The sequence below is a fragment of the Corvus moneduloides genome, chromosome 20 (genome assembly GCF_009650955.1).
Source record: "Corvus moneduloides isolate bCorMon1 chromosome 20, bCorMon1.pri, whole genome shotgun sequence".
Classification (NCBI taxonomy): Eukaryota; Metazoa; Chordata; class Aves; order Passeriformes; family Corvidae; genus Corvus; species Corvus moneduloides.
In genome coordinates this window covers 6,346,211-6,364,705 of record NC_045495.1, presented here as the reverse complement: position 1 = coordinate 6,364,705, position 18,495 = coordinate 6,346,211, and the positions used below count along the sequence as shown (strand labels likewise).

The 18,495-nt window shown below is 44.3% G+C and overlaps 1 protein-coding gene across 9 annotated transcripts in view; it reads left to right on the top strand.

Annotated features, from left to right (window-relative positions):
• Window positions 1-18,495, top strand: part of CUX1 (cut like homeobox 1) — a 270,225-nt gene that overhangs the window by 220,005 nt on the left and 31,725 nt on the right. For 8 of the 9 annotated variants that reach the window (XM_032130112.1, XM_032130116.1, XM_032130110.1 and 5 more), the window contains 3 exons: window positions 4,389-4,691; window positions 8,987-9,175; window positions 13,908-14,172. The exons of the other annotated variant lie outside the window; for it this stretch is intronic. In XM_032130112.1, coding sequence (XP_031986003.1) covers window positions 4,389-4,691; window positions 8,987-9,175; window positions 13,908-14,172 — 757 coding nt within the window. The remainder of the gene's footprint in view (window positions 1-4,388; window positions 4,692-8,986; window positions 9,176-13,907; window positions 14,173-18,495) is intronic. 9 annotated transcript variants of the gene reach the window in all.

The following is an 18,495-nucleotide window of genomic DNA, read 5'->3' as shown; positions in this document are numbered from 1 at the left end:
GGACTTGACCCCAGTGTGGGGTGGGAAATCTTGGAGGAGAATAAGAAAATCTGGAGTTCAGGAAAACCCCTGTAATCAATGAACTGAGACCAGAACTCTGTTTTCAGACTTTCTCACATTTTCTGAAACACTGTCATGGCAGATGCTATGGGAAAGGTGTAGGAGATGGATGGGACCAGAGCAGCATTTGGATTCATCCATTGAATGTGCCAAGGAATGCAAGACCACAAAAGATTTTGTGTATTGGTGTAATTAAGACAGGGTTAGTTTGTTATGGTTCTCAACCAGGTTTGTAAAGTACTCAGACCCCAGACCTATTTGCTGAATTGTTTGCAAAGTTAGTTTAGTTTCTTACCAGGTAGCTACTAAGGGGTAGGAGGGGAAAGGGCAGGCTGTGAGGATGGTTTGGGGGTTTGTTGCGGTAAGATGGTCATTCAAGCAGCAATTTTATACTGAGAAAATGGTATTTTAAAAGAAAACAGGAGATATTTGTGTAATGTTGACTTTTTTCCACTCATTTGTACATCTTCATTTTAGATTGTGCATCCCTCTCTAGTATTGTAGGAAAAAACAGAAGGGAAGAATTTCCTCACTTAAGTCCCATGTGCTGTGCCAGGAGCAACATGTTCCAGGCAGGGATGTCTGTGCTGGCAGACTGGATCAGGTGTATTTGTCTTTATGGAGCCACATTTGCCTCCAAAGCCTGGAAGCTCCCCTTCAGTGCAGGGCCATCGCTCTCTCTCAGCTGTGCTACCAGCTGTGGAATAGCCAGTGTTGCTGTTTCATTCTCTTCATGTCCTGGCCATTAATGGGGGCCAATTCCACTTGCCAAACATTTCAGCTTGCTGGCCCCTTTCTGCAGACATCACTTCTAGTGCTTGATTTGCATTTTTGATGATTATTTTCCCTGCTGCATGTTTGAATGTGCTTTTTAGAATTGCTTGGAAGGGCTTAACTTCGCTATAGCCCAGGCTGTGTTTTGAATTAATAATGTAAAAAGTGCTGGTAGAACCTTTGCCCTTTCATGACTCAGTTTTACTTATATCTTCAAAAGTTTGGATGACTTAAGTGCATTTTTGCTGTCTTTGCATCTTTAATGGCATTTGTCAGCACCAACCTGTGATTGTGCAGAAGTTACATGGGGGTTTTATCATTTAAAACTGTCATGTTAAGCTGTGTCTTCATCACCTGCAGGGTCTAATGGTCACCATCTTCCCCTAAAGTCATTTTAGGGACACCCTGTTTTCCCCAGCCTCTGTAAAACTCAGGGCACCACTGATGTCTGTGGCTACCTGAGACTTAAAAATTTCCCAGGTTCTGCAATGACTTGGTCACTGGTGATGCTCTTGATCTCTTCAGCTCTTCCAGCACCTTATTTTTGGAGCTTTGGAACTTTTGCTTCACATCTTAAATTGGATGCAGGCTGTTGGAAAGCAAACCCCTTTGGTATAGCAAAGTTTACCTGGAATTTACTGAAGTAATTTCATCAATAAATGGTGGCCATGGAGTTTGCAGGTTGTTCTGTAATGCAGTTTTATATTGACAAAATGGCCCCTTCCTCCTTAAATACAAATGTGAAAACATCCAGTGAATATCACTTTTAAGAAATTGGATTGCTCTTAAGTTAGTGTTATTCTTCAGAGCGGTCTGGGGTTAAAAAAGCAGAGCAGGTTTTAAAGAAATAAGCTTTCAATGTATTGTTTCCATTGGAAATGTTCAATTGCTGCTTTGGAAATCTTAATGTCTATTTTTCAGATATCCTGAATTTGTGGCTTTGTCTTGTGAGGAACTTGAGAGAAATGAATACAGCCAAATTATTTCATAAAGCATGTGAAATGGCTGTGGATTGACAGTTAAATCTGGAATAGTGAATACAGTCAATTTTCCCTTTGTTCTGTCAGCAGTCACTTGTACTGTAAATGTCTATTTAATTTTTTAAGTAGATTAACGGGAAATGTTTGCATTATTTGATTACTGAATTTACTTTCCCAAATAATGGATCTTTTCCTCAAATATTTATGTGATCTTGAAAATGTTTTTCCAGAAGGGAAAAATGCTAAAAATGAATGGGGAACATATTTTGAGTTATTTGTAGTATGTGTACATAATGCCTTGCCTGAAATCACTGTACACTTGCCTTTTGGTGGGGGAAAAAAAGCAGTTTGTCATCTGTACTGCCTTCCAAAATTAGATTCAGATAATCCCACCTTTTGGAGTAAATGAGCACCAGATTGGTCTTAAAAATGAAATTCAAGTAAGCTCTTGGTAAGTGATATAAAAAATAAATAAGCTAATATGTGAGCAACAGAGAGCATCTCAGTGATAAATGATAACACAGATTACCTTTGTTGTGTTCATAATTAGGCTGAGCAGGGAAAGGAGAGGGAGAAGGAGAAAATGCTTTTGTTCAGTCCTGTGTGGTTGGGCTTGGGGTTTTTTTGGGATTGCTTTTTTTTTTATTTTGTCTTTTTTTTTTGCCCCCGTGCTCCGTGTGTGCATCTGGCTCGCCGTGCACGGATGAGGAATTGTATAGGAGATTTGCAGCTGCTCTAGTTATTCAGTAAGATTTGTATAAGCTGGCACAAGGGACAAAATTAGAGGGAAGTTGAACGAGTGCCGTGCAGTTTATTAGCTAGGCAGCCATAATTTTGACCTTGCTGTGGGTTAAAGGACACAGACCTGAGAAGAAATCTGTTTATCATGTAGGGAATTCATGCCATCCCTGACAGTGTACAGTGAACAAGATGGATGATCTGCCAAATTGGTCCCTCGCATGGGTGAATCAGGGCAAATTTACAGTACGATTCCTTTGCTGCTCCTGATACAGAAATAACATTTCCTGGGGTTTCTGTTCAGTTGTATGATGACCCAGGGTGAGCAGAGAAAAGAAATAGGATTTGTAGGATCCCCTTTACCTTAAAGATTTACATGCACCTCACTTTCCTTTATGTCTGCCTCTTTTGCATCTCTCATAAAGCACTAAGGAAAAAGTCAGATTTTTAGGTTTGAGAGAGCAACTTCATGTGAGCGTGTCAGGGAAGCTCTTGAGTGCAGCATGGGAAAGCTCCCAGTACCTTGAACAACACTGTTACCCTCTGCACTCTGCTCCATTTGGGCCCGACTTTTCCTGTGGTAGTATTTTCCTTTAACATTTGGGATATGTTTCCATGCTACACAGGCTGCATGATCTGGAATGATTTGACAATATTCTGGATAACAAGCTCAAAAGCCAGTGAGGTTTGCTGGTAGCCATTTCCTGATGGGACCTGAGAACCCTCTGTGGTGGCACTGCAGGGCTCAGAAAACACGGCAGTGTTGGAGGGAGTGGGTTTGGATGGGGTCTGGCCTCCTCCTTGTGCAGCTGAGAGCTCTGTCAGCTTCCTCCAGAGAGCTGGAGCCAAACCCACGGATGTATGAGGCTGGAATCCATGTCAGTAACCCTGCAAGTAAGGGATGGGAGGCAGCAAGGAGGAGGAGGCAGCCCCACAGGAATGGGAAAAACTGTGGATGGAGAAATCGCCTGTGCTCCTTATCTCCTGAATTCTTGTAAACCACATTGCCTATGTGTTGTTGCTTTAAAAAAGGTTCAGAGTGTACCCTCAGATGTCTGGAATCTCTGAATAAGCTCAGTCAGTACGTTCTGTGAGAGATAAATTTATTGGGGGAAAACAACATTTTGTTCAGAACCTATTGTTGTTGGCAAATTAACAGATTGGGAAAGCTTTCTTTTAAACCAAGTGTCACAATAACAGATTTGGGTGTCTCCTGATCCACTCACTATCTTTATGTGGGATTCTCCAACACTTTAATTAATACAACATAATTACAAACTGTATTTTAATCTTGTTATTTCTGGACAAAGAGAATTGCAAAAATGTGATGGGTGTGATAAGAAACAAAATGAAATCAATAACACTCTCAAGATAGAGAGTTGTATCAGTTGTAGAAAATCCGTCATTGACACTACAAAATAGTGGCTGAGTGAGTTTCTTACAAGTCACAGAAGGAAGTTTAAACCAGTCTAGAATGGTAGCTTTAAAACTATCCTTATATAAAAATGTTGTGGCAAGCAAAACTGAGATTTCCTGACCAAGGAAATTGCGTGCAAACTTACAGACTATTGCACTTCAGTTTTTCCTGATTTTTATTTGTATTTGTACATCTTGTCTTAATAAGAAATCAGAGATGACTCAAGATAAAATTAGAAAATAATTCTTGTTTTTAAAAAGAGGCTTTTTAGTACCCAAGCCATAGCGAGTAGCATTTTGCATACTTAGGCATTTCTCTAAGTAGGTAGAATATAAATGAGGAGGAAAGTTAAATATCCTGCAATCAAAACATTACAATTATGCTAAAGTGGGGACTTTTTTCTCTCTTTTTAATTGCAGAAAGTACTCCAAAGACTTCTGCCAGTTGCAGTCCTGCTCCTGAATCTCCCATGAGTTCCAGTGAATCAGTGAAAAGCCTGACTGAGTTGGTGCAACAGCCCTGTCCCGCCATAGAGACGAGTAAGGATGGCAAATCCCAGGAATCCAGCGAGCCGCCTGCATCTGAATCCCAATCCACGACCCCTCTGCCGCTCTCGGGCCACTCAGCACTCAGCATCCAAGAACTGGTGGCCATGTCCCCTGAGCTGGACACCTATGGCATCACCAAGAGGGTCAAGGAAGTGCTCACGGACAACAATCTTGGTAATTCACTTCATTCTTATTTCTTGACCAAAATCATGTGTAAGTGTTCATGCTTTTATTGTTAGCTGCAGTAGATGTGTATGAGAATACTTGGGTTTGACTCTGGCCTAAGCTTTAATTTGCTAAAAAGATACCTAATCCTTTTAAACTGGTAGAAAACTCCTTTCAGATTGTCACACTCTACTTCAAATGTCATCACAGCTTTGCTCTTCCTAAGCTCTGCTCCTGGCTCAGCAGCCAGGTGCTGCTCCTACCTCCCAAAACAGAGTCCAGCAGGCTGTCAGGACCCCCAGAACCTCAGAGCCAGTGAGATCTCCCCTTGGGAAAGGCTGTTTTCCCCCACACTTAGAGATTCCAGGCCCATTTTGGGTGGACTAGAGGAGCCCAGAATGGTTGAGGAGGGAGGTGCACCACAAACAGGAGTGCAGTGTCCCTGCAGAGCTGGGAGGGGAAATCCAGACCCAGGTGAGGTTTAGATGAGCCTGAGATAAGTGTCCAGGACCACTCAGTTATTCTGCTCAGAGATGTGCAAAGCTGAGGCTGCTCTTGCCTACAGATGGGTTTTTGGCTGTTGAGTTCAGTGTCGTGACTGTTATTTGGAATAGTCACAGGGAATAACCTGATGTGAATATGGGAAATCCACACTAATACTGTCACTATGCCTCTAAATCACTGGTTCTTCATGTCTTGCTTCCCTCATAAGGCTTTGGGAAATGTTTATGGGATCCTTTGAGGTCTCTGGCAGGAGGGCAGTAAGGCTGTCCCAGTGTTACCTGCTCCTGCTCCTGGGTCTTAGCAAGGGACTCATCCCACCTGCATGAGGTGTTCAGAGGAATGTCTGGTGCTCTCCAGAAGTACCAGTTTCTCTTCCTTCGCTATAAATAGGACCAAAAGTTTAGATTTAGACGGGTGGTGTTACTTATGTGAGAAGAATTTTATCTATATCATCTGAACATGATGACTGTAAAAGTAAAAACTCCTCTATTTTCGAATGTGAGGAAGCCTTTTTGCATCTAGACACAGAATAATGTGTTACTGTCTTAAAATTTTTTTTAAGGGGGAAAAATACTGGGATGGGGGAGGTCCCAAGTTCTCATTTAACATAATCTGGGGGGGGAAAGGGAAATGGCCCTGATCATTGCCATACCCTGAATGAGGCTGTGTTCCACTGAGCCCAGCAGAATTCCGTGCCTGTGCATTTGGCTTGGGCAGATGGTGGTTGCTTGTTCAGTGGAGATAACGTAGAGATAAAGCCCCAAATCATGGTAAGGGTTTGCAGGTCCAAGCCCCTGGTTTTTGGGCAAAATGCTATTGAGTGCTGTACCTGCTCTGGTGTTCCAGAGAGGTTTGAAAAAAAAAGTATTTTTGTTTACATTTGCTTTGATGCCATTTTTACTTAGTCTTTTTTATTTCCCATGATTTTTGTTTTCCTACAGTGTGGCTGACAAGCCTAAAAAGCAGCAGAAGAGCCAGGAAATGTGCCCCAAACTCTGCATTAGGTGTGGAACCAGTTTCAATGTCTCCTTTTGTGCCCTCAGTGTGCTAGTGCACCAGGTTTTCTGGTGCACAGGTTTCTCTGGTTTAGGCCACTGGGCCTTGTGAACCTGTCCTAGGCAACTGGTGGTGGCTGAGGTGTCCCAGTGTCACCAGCCAGTAAAGACCACAGTTGTACAAAACAGTTCAGACTGAGCTGGGCGGGTCTCTCCTCCCATCACCAGTTGGGGGAATGGCTTCAAAGTGGAACAGAGTAGGTTCAGATGGGATATTAGGAAGGAATTCTTCCCCGTGAGCATGGGGAGGTCCCAGCACAGGGTGCCCAGAGAAGCTGTGGCTGCCCCATCCCTGGAAGTGTCCAAGGCCAGGTTGGATGGGGCTTGGAGCAACCTGGGATAGTGGAAGGTGTTCCTTTCACTAGGGTTTGGAACTGGGTGATCCTTAAGGTCCCTTCCAACCCCAACCATTCTCTGATGGTTCTGTGGCTTCAGCAGATGATGTTGGCAGTGTTCACATTGAGATGCTGCTGATGTTCTGAGCCCCAAATGTCTGAATAACCTCAGTGATTCCCTGCTGGGCTACATGGAACTCACAGAGGGAAGCAGATGCACTCAGCTGTTTAAGGGTAGGGGATATTGGGAATCTTGTAGGAAGGATCAGGACTATCCATGAAACCAACACAGTTTTGTCCATTAGGATCTACATCAGTGGGAACGAGCATGAAGGATGGGGAGAAGGTTTAGGAAACTTGTGCTTGAAAATATTCCCGTTATTGACAGTGCTCTGATGGAGATGGAGCGTGATACACCTGCTACCTCCCAAGGATGATTTCTGACACCTTCCCCCTTAGCTTGGGAGTCTTGCAGGTGTTTTATCCTGCCCTGCCATATCCTGACATAAAATAAACAACACAAACATCTTTAGCTTTGTTCTTAACACCTAGAGAACATGATGTTACCTCCTTCCATGTTTGCATTTTTAATTTTTAGGCTGTAGTTTGAGGTTCATTTCCTTCAGCAGCACTGCCAGCACTGCTCATTCCCAATCCTTACGCAAATCTGTGCCCATATTCCTGTTCATGTGGCATCACAATAAGAGATTGTTAAAGTAGCTGTGTTATCTTGCTAGTAGCTGGCAGGTTTACAGGGAAATGGATGAGGCCTTGCTGATGTTTTTAAATACAAACAGGGAGCAGGTTACCCCAGCAATACATGTGATGAAGACATAAAGATAAAATTGCCCCTGAATTACCTTTTTTGTCTGATTTTCCTGATATTGAGGGTAGTAGAAAATCACTTATTACTCAGGAACTTAAGTGAATTCTGAATGTAGGTTTCTGTTGAGTCTGTAAGAACTGTTTCCAGGGTTAGTTTCAGAGCTTATTAGCAGAGTGTCAAGCCCTGTCCGCCTTTCCCCTCTGCGCCTCTCATTATCTCAGCTGCTTCCTCTGAAAGCTTTGCAGACTCACCTGCCCCATACCTCTGAGTGGGATGTTCTGCAGCTTCTGACTGGTCCCACATTTCCTCCTCCCCATACAGGCAAAAGAAAACTCACCAGGGCAAAAGCCTTGGGATGTTTTTAAAGAGAAGGAGGAGGGGAGTTAAGCGCAGGGGGTGGGTCTATAGAGCAGATATTTTCCGTGAGCTGTTTGTGTCAGGATCAGGGAAGGCTTTGAAGGCAAGAGCTAGTGGTGCTTTTGCAGGTGTGGGCTTGTCCTGCAGAGCTGTGGGGTCAGAAGCCCCCACCCACCCCCACTGTCCCTTAGGGATCCGTTGGTTAGCACTGGCTACGAGTGCTGAGACGTGAAAGGAGAATGTTTTGTGTGTTAGTGAGGACACTCAAAAGCTGCAGATCAGACACAAGAACCTGAGGCCTAAATTTGGGGGTTACAGAAAGATCTTTTGGGTTACCTTGAAATCCCATGATAGCAGCACTTGTATCTTAAATCCTGATGACTCAGATGACTCCAGGCTCTCTCCTGTACCAGAAGCTGGTATCAAGGCAGTTCAGCTGAGGAAAAACACTGAAGTGAAGAGGGTTAGAAAACAGCTGTGTGGTTGGGTTTGAGCTGCACAGGCATTTTCCCCAGTCCTTGATACGTTAGACCTTTCCCATATAAAATCATTGTCAGCACACGTGAACACTGTGCACCGTAAAGCATTTGCAGATTTTACCCTGCCAGATGACAGCATTTTGTAAGAGAACTAAAATTAAGTATTTTTAACTAGCTATAGTGTAGAGATTGTAAAAAAAAAAAAAAAGTTGTATTACAAATTCTGATTATTTCTAGCGGGTAAGACACAGTTAGATCTCCACAGATAGCCCAGAAATTCCATACATGTTTCTATCAGGGCATTTGTATGGCCAGTGCTGAAGGGGGAGGTTGCATTGCTCTTGGTTCACCGATTGCTGGAATGTTTGGATTGCCCTGTTGGAGCAAAGCTGTGGTACTGCCCTCCTGCATAAGAGCTAAGTAGCCTCCCTGCTCTCCCTAGTTGCCTGCTTAGAGAGAAGTTCAGTTTATTTTTCCTCTCTTAATTTTATTTTCCGCACACTGTTTCACTGTAAGGTCCCGCTCCCCAAACGTGTCGAGCTCCCCTCTTTATCCCAGGCAGATCCTGAGGATTAAACTAAAGCTCAATATTTACCCTTCTAGTGGGGGGCAGAACATTTATTCTCCTTAATGTTTCTTCTGGGTTTTGAAGCAGTTCTGAAGTAAGAATAATTGAGGAATGATCTCGTGTTCTTTTCCGTGAGCGTCTCGGCTGAGCGAATTCATGCGGTTCTCAATTTCGCATTAGGTCAGCGTTTGTTCGGGGAGACAATCCTAGGGCTGACACAAGGCTCTGTCTCAGACCTGCTGGCTCGCCCCAAGCCCTGGCACAAGCTGAGTCTGAAGGGAAGGGAACCCTTTGTCCGCATGCAGCTGTGGCTCAACGATCCCAACAACGTGGAGAAGCTGATGGATATGAAGCGCATGGAGAAAAAAGGTAACCGGTAGCAGAGTGCTGACTCACGCCTTCCGCTCTTCCCAACATCAGCCTGGCTTTTATAACCCTCCATAAATAGTGGAGAGGCAGCATTGATCCAATGGTATGAGGGTTATGCAAAAGGACTTCATGACAGCTTTTTTGGAGCTTTTATTCGATGCTTGCTCGAGCAGATACATCTCAAAATTAAAAGAAAACAAACACACAACAAAAAGCCAAACCCAAACCCTAAATATTCACCAGCTGCTGGGGAGTCATTGCTGTTTTCTCCTATAGATTAGTTGCTGAGGCCCTGGTGTATCACTGATAACTTGCCTTACCAAATGAAAAATGTGAGTTTGGGAGCTGGCTTTGGGTTATTAGTTAATAGTGCTGCAGCTGGTCACAGATGTTGGGCTGGAAGAACTGTGCATTGATTCCTGGGAGAGCTCCTTGCCAGTCCTGCACTGATGGTTGCTGGGAGGAGAGAAAAATGCAGCCTTTATAAAAGGGTATTGGAGAATAATGACATTTGTAGCCTTTATAGGGAGGGGGAAGGTGATTGTGTTAATACCATAAAATTTGTGTGTTATGCTCACATAAAACAGAGTCACGGGGATGGACCTGTGAGTGATCTGAGTTGTTATTGCGTATCTTAGTAGGGAGTACATCCTGCAAATTTATCCAAATCTCTCCATTTTAAATTCATCACTAAAACCCCGTGGTTATTCAGAGCCCTTTTTTTAGTATGTTCGTGTGATTTTACAAGAGACTCGTGGGCTGCCATTATCAGCAGTTAACTAATTAATGATATATACATCTCTGGAGCTACCCCTTAATGATATTAGCACAGACATCATTAATCGTGTACACTGAAAGCTCTGCTGTTGACTGATGTTCTGAAAGCATTTACACATTTGATCAAGAACTTGGTGATTATATTTAAAATTGCAGTGAGGGAGCTTCTGGGAAAATTATAGTCTTGCAGGCTTTTAAGAAGAAATTCAAACCCTTGTCACAGTAACCAGTATAATATAAAGCAGTGTAGTATCTTAGCACAACTTGTGTATGATCTTCCATGGGGAGTAAAATCCACTTGGGTTTCCCTCTTACAACTGTAAACCAAAGGGAATCGTGAGGGGTTTTGCTGTATTAGAAACATGGCAGAAATAAAATTGTCAACTAGCTGGATTTTTATAGCCTCACAGAGAATATTGCCCATAATGCAGGAAAATAAAATAAAAATAATTTAAAAGTAGTACTGACAATATCCTTTCTAAACTATTTTCTAAACTGGATTGTTATCAACTAGTGAGCGATACATATGGTCTGTAGATGGCACCTGAATAGAGATAAGGCCATAAATCATTGAGACTCTGCACTGAGCTCCTGAACTGTGCAAGTGCTGTCCTCAGAGCAGAGCAGTCTAAAGTGAATTCAACCCTGTATTTTCTGCAGAATCCTTTCATGCAGGTAAGGATCCTGTGATTTAACCTTTTAAATTGCTCCAGAGCCACATTAAGAATTTAACTTTCCCTTCAGCTAATGTCAGTTAAAGAACAATGTGACTGGGTCTGCTTCCAGTGAAACATTATTATCAATTATTTCTCTGCCACATTTTATTAAGGGAGTAAATTAATAATTATGATAAAGGTGAGCTGCATATCTCCTTTTTTTTCTGTTCTGTCGGTGTGAAGTTTGTGCTATAAATGTCCGTTTTAAGAGGTTCTGAAAATTTGAAGTGTACATTAACCAACCTCTTTGGAGGGAGCTGGGGGTTCATGCTCACTGGGCTGAGACATTCTGCACACCTTTCCTGCCTTGGAAGGGTTCATTCCTCTCATAACTTCCAGGGTGTTGGGCTGCTGGAGCATCGCACTCCTCACAGAACAGCACTGCTGTCAGGAGAAAATTGAATTCCCTTTATTTCCCCATTATTTCACTTTTTAGTAATCTTGTTCAATACCACATAAGATGAAAATTATATTAAAAGGGGCTCTCTTTTATCTCAGTGGGCAGCTGTGCAATGCTGTCTGTGGCATCTGTAGCTGGGCACATGCTGGGGAGTCTTCCCAGAGGGACACGCAGATGCTGGGGGGGAAAGGTGTAACTCAGTCAGTCTCAGACCCAGATCCAGACCTTTGCCCAGAGTACATCCGAGTTTCCTTTTTCTTCATATGTCTCCTGAGAAGTGGAGACTGGTCACAGACAAAAATCAAACTTCTCCAAAAATAAAGTGTGTTTGCAACTTGGATTCCAGTTTGAGCCTTGCTGTCACTGCAAATGTGCTGAATGATCTCCTTATGTTGTCTACACGCAGCACATATGTTTAAAAATAAAAATTAAAATGGAAAAAGCTTTTAAAAATGTCATCTAAGTTTCCAGAGACCAGCATTAAAGCCTGAAGTCTGAGTCCTAGTTCTGCCTTTGGCCCAGTGGAAATTCATCCTGATAATAGATTATCCTCCAGAAAACAATTGCTCTGACGGAACAGTGGGACATCCTCCTCTTTATTTGTATTTTAATGAAATATGTGCTTTTATATAATTTGTTCCGTTCACATGAGAGCAACCCAGCTCAGCCAGTGCACCTTTTGTGATCCCAGTGTGAGGTTACAGGCACAGAGGAAGGAATGACATTTTTCCCAAGCTCTCTCAGCTCCGGGCTGTCCTTTGCTGTTGAAGACAGGAGCTCTGCCCTGCCAGAAATCCCATCCTTTGGAGAGCAGACAAAGGGAGATCTGGCCCATCCTGATCATCCCTGGGTGTCTCATGCTGACTCAATCATCTGACCAAATTCCAGAAACTCCAGTTAGAGGTGGTCTGAGCACCTTTCACATCTTTCATGCCAGGTTCTGTTTTGTCTCTTGGCCTCCTTGAAGCTGCTGCCCATTGCTGAGGTGATGGATGTTGTCCTCCAGCCTCTTGGTTCTGCTGTACAAGGAAACAAGGCAGCCTTGTCTGTAGTTTGCATGTCAATGCAAGTTGGAAATAACACCCAGGAAGGAGTTTTGAGATTAAAGACGTTACAGAAATATGAGATTATCTTTCTGGAATGATTAATTCCATGGTTGAAGGTTGTAACAGTTCCTTGAAGGCTACAAAAATAAGGCCAATGGGTCACCTTGAAATAATTCAGATTTTTTGCAGTTTTACCTCTGGTTGGAACAACTTAAATAGGTGGATTTTTAAAGGAAAATTATTTTTAAAAAAACCCTTTGTTTTTTATGGTTATTTCAAACGTGTGCAGGACTGTATCACATCAGAGTGATGGATCACAAGCAGCTCACGTTGTGTTCCATATCAGTGATCTTACACAGTAGGCAATCCACAGGTAATCTGTCATGTTCAGGAAAAACAAAATGTGGGCCATGCAGATACCCCCAAAGGTTACAGAGTGTGTTCAGAATTCACTTCCATGATAGTAAAGCCACAGTGCCAAAGGTCCCACGGGAGGCACCATGGAGAGGGCAGGGTGCTGGAACCCACTGGAGCCAGAAAACCTGGCCAGTCCTGGAGGGAGCCCTGCCAGGAGACGTTGGCTGGGCTTTGAACACTGCAGTTTATTTGATTGCACTGAATTTTTATTCTTTGTGCAGCCTCAGCCTGAAGGCAGAGCTGTGGGGACAGAAAAATTGAATTTTTGAAGAACTTGGTTGCTGACCAGTGTGACTGGCCCCACATTGGTCCCTGGCACCAGCCAGAGCTCCTGGCTCCTGGAGATTTAATGCCTCCTGGATTGATGTCAGGCTGGTGTGTAATCTGGAACTTAATAGCCGAGGTTATCAAATTGCAGCTCTTGAATACATAAACTCTTAAATATCTAGAAGGTATTTAACAGGCCATTAAATATTTTATTGACAAGATTCATCTATATTTGCTGTTTTCAGCCCTCTCATTAGCAATGCTTGTGCATGATACTGCCAGGTGCAGTAAATCCCACCTCTCCATGCCCAGTGTAAATCAATCAAGTCAGTGACAGCCTTTGCTGGGTCTCCTTCCTTGCGGAATTTGCCAGGATAATTCACTCCCAGTCAGGGAGGAACGTCAGTGGCAGGATCAGAGGCTCCTGCCATCAGCCTCACCAAGCCCATCAGTGCAGGGAGAGCTTTCTTAAAAGTGTCTGTGTTTTGGAAGGAGCTTTGTGTAGGGGAGGAGGGTGCTGGGGGCTGGTTTTCTTTCATAACCTGTCACGGCCACAGCAAAGAGCTGTAGGGAAAGGCAGCAAACACCTGATGGGTTGTTCAGCCCATCACTGGGATCTCTGGGCTCCAGGCGCCATCGTGTGTTGGAGATGGCTTGGGAATGCTGCAGCTCCACTTCCACAGGCATATTTTCCTTAGTGTCAGAGAGATCTCCGTGTACACCTGAAGTGTTTTAACCACCAAACGCCTTTCAGTCAAAATGAAGCACAACTGTCCCGATCAGGGCCTTATGTGGGAGTTCACTCCTCCTGAAGGAGTGAATCTGAAATGAGTCGTGTGAACTGAACCCTGTCATTTGTGTCCCACGTTCACTGTAAAGGCAGAAAACTCTGGCAGGTTTCCAGCTGATTTACCCTCTTTTCTTCTCTTTCTGCCTCTTGCATCCTCCTTGCATTTGGTCTCTGGTGGTGCCCCATCCTTCCTATCCCCTCCCAGCAGCCCGTCCCTGCATCTCCCACCTGCCATCTCTGTGTCTGTCCCTCAGCTCGTGCATCCATTGATTTTGCATTTGTATTCAGCCGGGGCTGATCCAATGTGCTTCTTTTCCAGCCTACATGAAACGGCGGCACAGCTCCGTCAGCGACAGCCAGTCCTGTGAGTCCTCATCCACTGGCATCGACTACAGCCAGGGCGCCAGCCCCCAGCCCCAGCACCAGCTCAAGAAGCCCCGGGTGGTGCTGGCACCGGAGGAGAAAGAAGCTCTCAAACGAGCCTACCAGCAAAAGCCATACCCATCACCAAAAACCATTGAGGAACTCGCCACGCAGCTCAACTTGAAAACCAGCACCGTGATCAACTGGTTCCACAATTACAGGTGCGTGGCCTCCCGGGAGCCCTGCCCCTGAGGGATGTGTTGGCTTGGCTTTGGCAGGGTGCAGCTCTGCCTCAGCAGACTGTGTCGGGTGGTTGTACAAAACGCACAGCTTTGACAGCAGGGAGGTTCTCACTAACACAGTGCTAATGCTCCAGACTAATTTTAAGTCATCCCTGAGGAGCAGCAATATTCACATATTGATGTAAGTAGTGCTTTTAAACAGAAAGTCTGGCTTTTGGGGTGGGCGTGGATGTAGAGATGTCCACTGATGAATATTTATAAACCCGCTGCAGCAAGCCAGGCTGCTCTGTCTGACTCACATGTGCACACACACAGACGCGTGGCGGGGTGTGTGGTGGGTGTTGTCCCTGGGTCACTGGGTGGGGGGTACTTAGAAATGTCCTTTACTGGATGGTATCAGAATTGCCCTGCTTTCATTGTGTCATTTTCCTGCATCAGAACAAAAAGAGGATTTTCTTTTAGGCCTTGAGTCACCGAGCTCTGAAAATAGGTGCAGTGTTTGTGCTGTGTTTCTAGGAAGCTTTGTGGAGTCCTGAAGGACAGAGAACCAATAACCCTGAAGTCAGATGTGGCCACAGAGAGGGACTTCTTACAAGGGCATGGAGTGCCAAGACAAGGGGGAACAGCTTTAAACAGACAGAGGGCAGGGTTAGATGGGATATGAGGAAGAAATTCTTCCCTGTGGGGGTGGTGAGGCCCTGGCACAGGGTGCCCAGAGAAGCTCTGGCTGCCCCATCCCTGGAAGTGTCCAAGGCCAGGTTGGACAGGGCTTGGAGCAACCTGGGATAGTGGGAGGTGTCCCTGCCCATGGCAGGGGGTGGAACCAGATGAGCTTTAAGGCCCCTTCCAAACCATTTCATAATTCTATGATTTATTTTGTTGTTATGGTTAAGTCATCGAGTCCCACTGAAATAAGATGTTGGTCTGTTCAGTTCTTTTCTCATTTGAGGAGGTACTTTCTCCACATTTGAACCCCTGAAGCAGGTTTTGGCCTAGAGACAGCGATAAAAAGAGACAAGGCTGGAAGAGCACATAAGAATTATAAGGATTTGAATAAACATATTATCAACTGTGCTTGGGATTGGGAATCCTAATTAATGCGGCAGACTTTTCTCCAAGAAATTTGTGCTAATGAATATTGAACAGGTACAGTTAAGCTACCAGATTTAATACTATTCTGCTCCTTCACTCAGAGCCAGTAATGTTCCTAATTAGTCCAGATTGCTAAACTTGTTTGTTTTTAAAAACTGCTAACATTTAAAGGGTAGTTTTTCACTTTGGCCCTTCTCAGCTTTTACCAGGGAAGTTGCTGAAGCAAAAGCAGCAGAGTTTAATGAACTATCTCAGAAATATTGTGCACAATAGTTAAATAATGTTTATTGTAAACAATACAAAATTTTTTTAAAAACCCCTAGTAATCATATTTACACTGAATTTCACTGCCTTGAATTCAGTACAGATGCAGCCTCTTTCCACCGCTCAGAGTTCTCCAAACGCAGGCCTCTTCCAATTCCCACTTCCAGGCAATTATACACAAGTTGGAGGGATGCCTATGAAAATATGTTCCCTTCGGCCTGACAGCAAAATGTGCTGTTCTCACTTGGGCAGACGAGCGCGGGAGCGCTGGTGGCAGGTGTCACCTCCCTCATTAGCACGAGATCTCTGCCTGGGCGTGCGGCGAGAAGGCGCCGCAGACCCGCGGGGATCGGCGGGTTCAGCCCCACCTTCCCGGGGAGTAGGTGCTGACAGCTGGACACAAAATAAAACCCGACAAACAGGGCGCTGGGGGCTGGGGGCAGCACAAGGCTGAGCATTGAGTGATCTGGGCCTGCTCCCAGATGTGCTGCTGGGACTCCAGGGCTTTCAAAAGCTGTTTCAAGCCTGTTTGGAGCCCTGTGTGCTCTGAGCACTGAAAAATCAAAACACAAACCTGGTTTTTTTCCCCTTGACAATAACTTTCTTAGCTGTCATGCATGAATTTCTCTTGAATCATGTGTAGGATGTTGCAGAAGAGGGACAGGTTCCATCTTATGTGAGGGGAGGAGGGTCTGACTGTTCTGCAGCTTGTATGTTACAAGAAATGGGTGGTCTTTCTGTCTTCTCCAGGCCACACTTAACTTTATTTATCTCTTTTAGACTCTTCCTCAGCCATTTGTTGTCCAAACTGAGGAGTTTTTATACAGAAGCAGTTCCACATCTCAGACCATCTGCTTGTGCTTTAATACTAATTTTTCCTTAAAGTAGCTTCAGATAAAGGAGGGCACAGATTTGGACAAGTTTGTCTTGCTGTCATTTGGGAATCGTGTTGCAGTGATCTTTTTCCTTTCGAATTCAGCCCAAATCTCACTTTCCAAAGGTGGTTGCTGCAGCAGGATCTACCTTTATATCCACCAGATGGAAAGTCAGCATTAGCATTTCTTTCCTGCAGCAAAAAGAAATGCTGAAAAAAATATCCTCAGCAGGCAAAGAAATAATTCACTTCAGAATATAAATGGGTATAAAGGATTCTGACATGTCTGCAAACTTCTCCAAGTCTATGGCTTTGCATTCATACCAGTCACAGGGCTCTCAGAATATACAATAAATACCCCTTGCTGTGCACTGGTGAAGCACATACAGGACACATCACAGTTTGAGGCTCTGATGTCTAAAGAATGGTACAAAATAGCAGGAGGCAGGAATTTCTATCCCACATCACCTGTGGAAACTGACACTTAAACTCAGTAAGGCCACAGAGATGATACTGCAGATGTATCAGGAATGAAACCAGACTTTCTGGAATGGTAATCCAGCACTCTTGGACCCTGAATTCTGAGTGTGTTTTTCAGTGAACTCCCATGTTGTGCTGGTTTTGGTGTTGCGGGAAGGCTTGTCCAGGGAGCTGCAGCAAACACCCAAGAGATCTCTGATGTTTTGAGTTCCACTGGTGAAAGCCAACAGGGCGTGTAGATGTCAAGGCCAACACCTTCCCCAGCTGGAATGCTCTCTGGAATTCTCTAGCTGCTGTCACCAGCTCTTCTTTACCATAAGGATTTAATTACTGTGTTAATCGGGAGCCCGACCACATTCCAGAAGCAATATACTGGGTGTGAATTCCAGGGATTTCCACAGACATGGGTTTGCTCTGGTCAGATTCTCAGCAAGGATGTCATTGTTCAGTACCTGCTGGAGCTGAGGTATTTTAAATGCCATGCAGACACAGAGCTCTTAGCAGCCTCCTCTCCTGACCGGGGGAGCGTTACAGAAGCACCATGTTCTGGATCAATGTCCATGCAGGGAGATTTTAGGCAAAAATAGAGCCTGATAATCAATGTTGCAGGATTCGTGCAGATCATGGTAATAGAAAATTAATGTTAGCACCTGTTAGGTGAATAATATTCTCCTAGGGAAAATTACAGACCCCCTAAATCCTTCAAAAGTGTGGAGTCAGCGAGTACTGCTGAAATACTCTGTTGCATTTCAAGTAAGTCAATAAGATCATTAGCTTCAAAAGCAGTATTCAGGTGGCGTTCTGCATTTAGCCAAATGTTTTTCCATTGTGTGCTGTCTTCCATAGCAGAGTTAAGGAAAAATAGAAAATCCTTACAGCCATCAGCACTGGGGCTGCGTTTCATTGTGGTCTGCAGGCCCCTTGGCAGTTCCCTGTGGCTGAAACCAAGAGTTTTTTATCTTCACTCTGAAAGATGCTAAGTTTTGGTAAACTTTCACCAGGCTTGTGGTCCCATCCCTGACCCCGGATCATCGAGGCTCCCTCTTGGTTATAAATTAGGACTTAAATGGTGTTCATCATTTCTCCCATGGATGCAGCAGGACACAGAAGGGGTTAACCCAGACCCTAAGGTTTTTCCATAAACTTTTCTGTACTTATGAGGGGTTTTGGGAACTCCTAAGCAGAGAAGGAAGAGGGAGGAAGGCCTGAGTTAAGTGGCAGGGGTGGTGTGTTTGGGGTATTCTTGCACTCCAGGCAATTCTACCCACATACGGAGTGCAGTCATTCCCATGGAATGCACTGCTTGACTTGTCACTATTCATGTTCAGAAATTGATTTATTAAATAAAAAATGAGGCAAAAGTCAGACTAGCTCATAGACTGGCAGCCTGTCACAGGCTGGCCTTCCTCACAGCACTTTCAACACAGTAGGGTTGGTTTCATCTTTATTTCTCCTCGCTGTCCAGGAGAACACCAGGGAGCTTGTCCAGCTTTGTCCCAGTTTATCTCTTGTTTAGGCAGACTGGCTCATTTCTAGTAGAAATCTGAATTGTTTGTGTTTACAATCCACTTTATTCTAGATTTCCTAGAAGT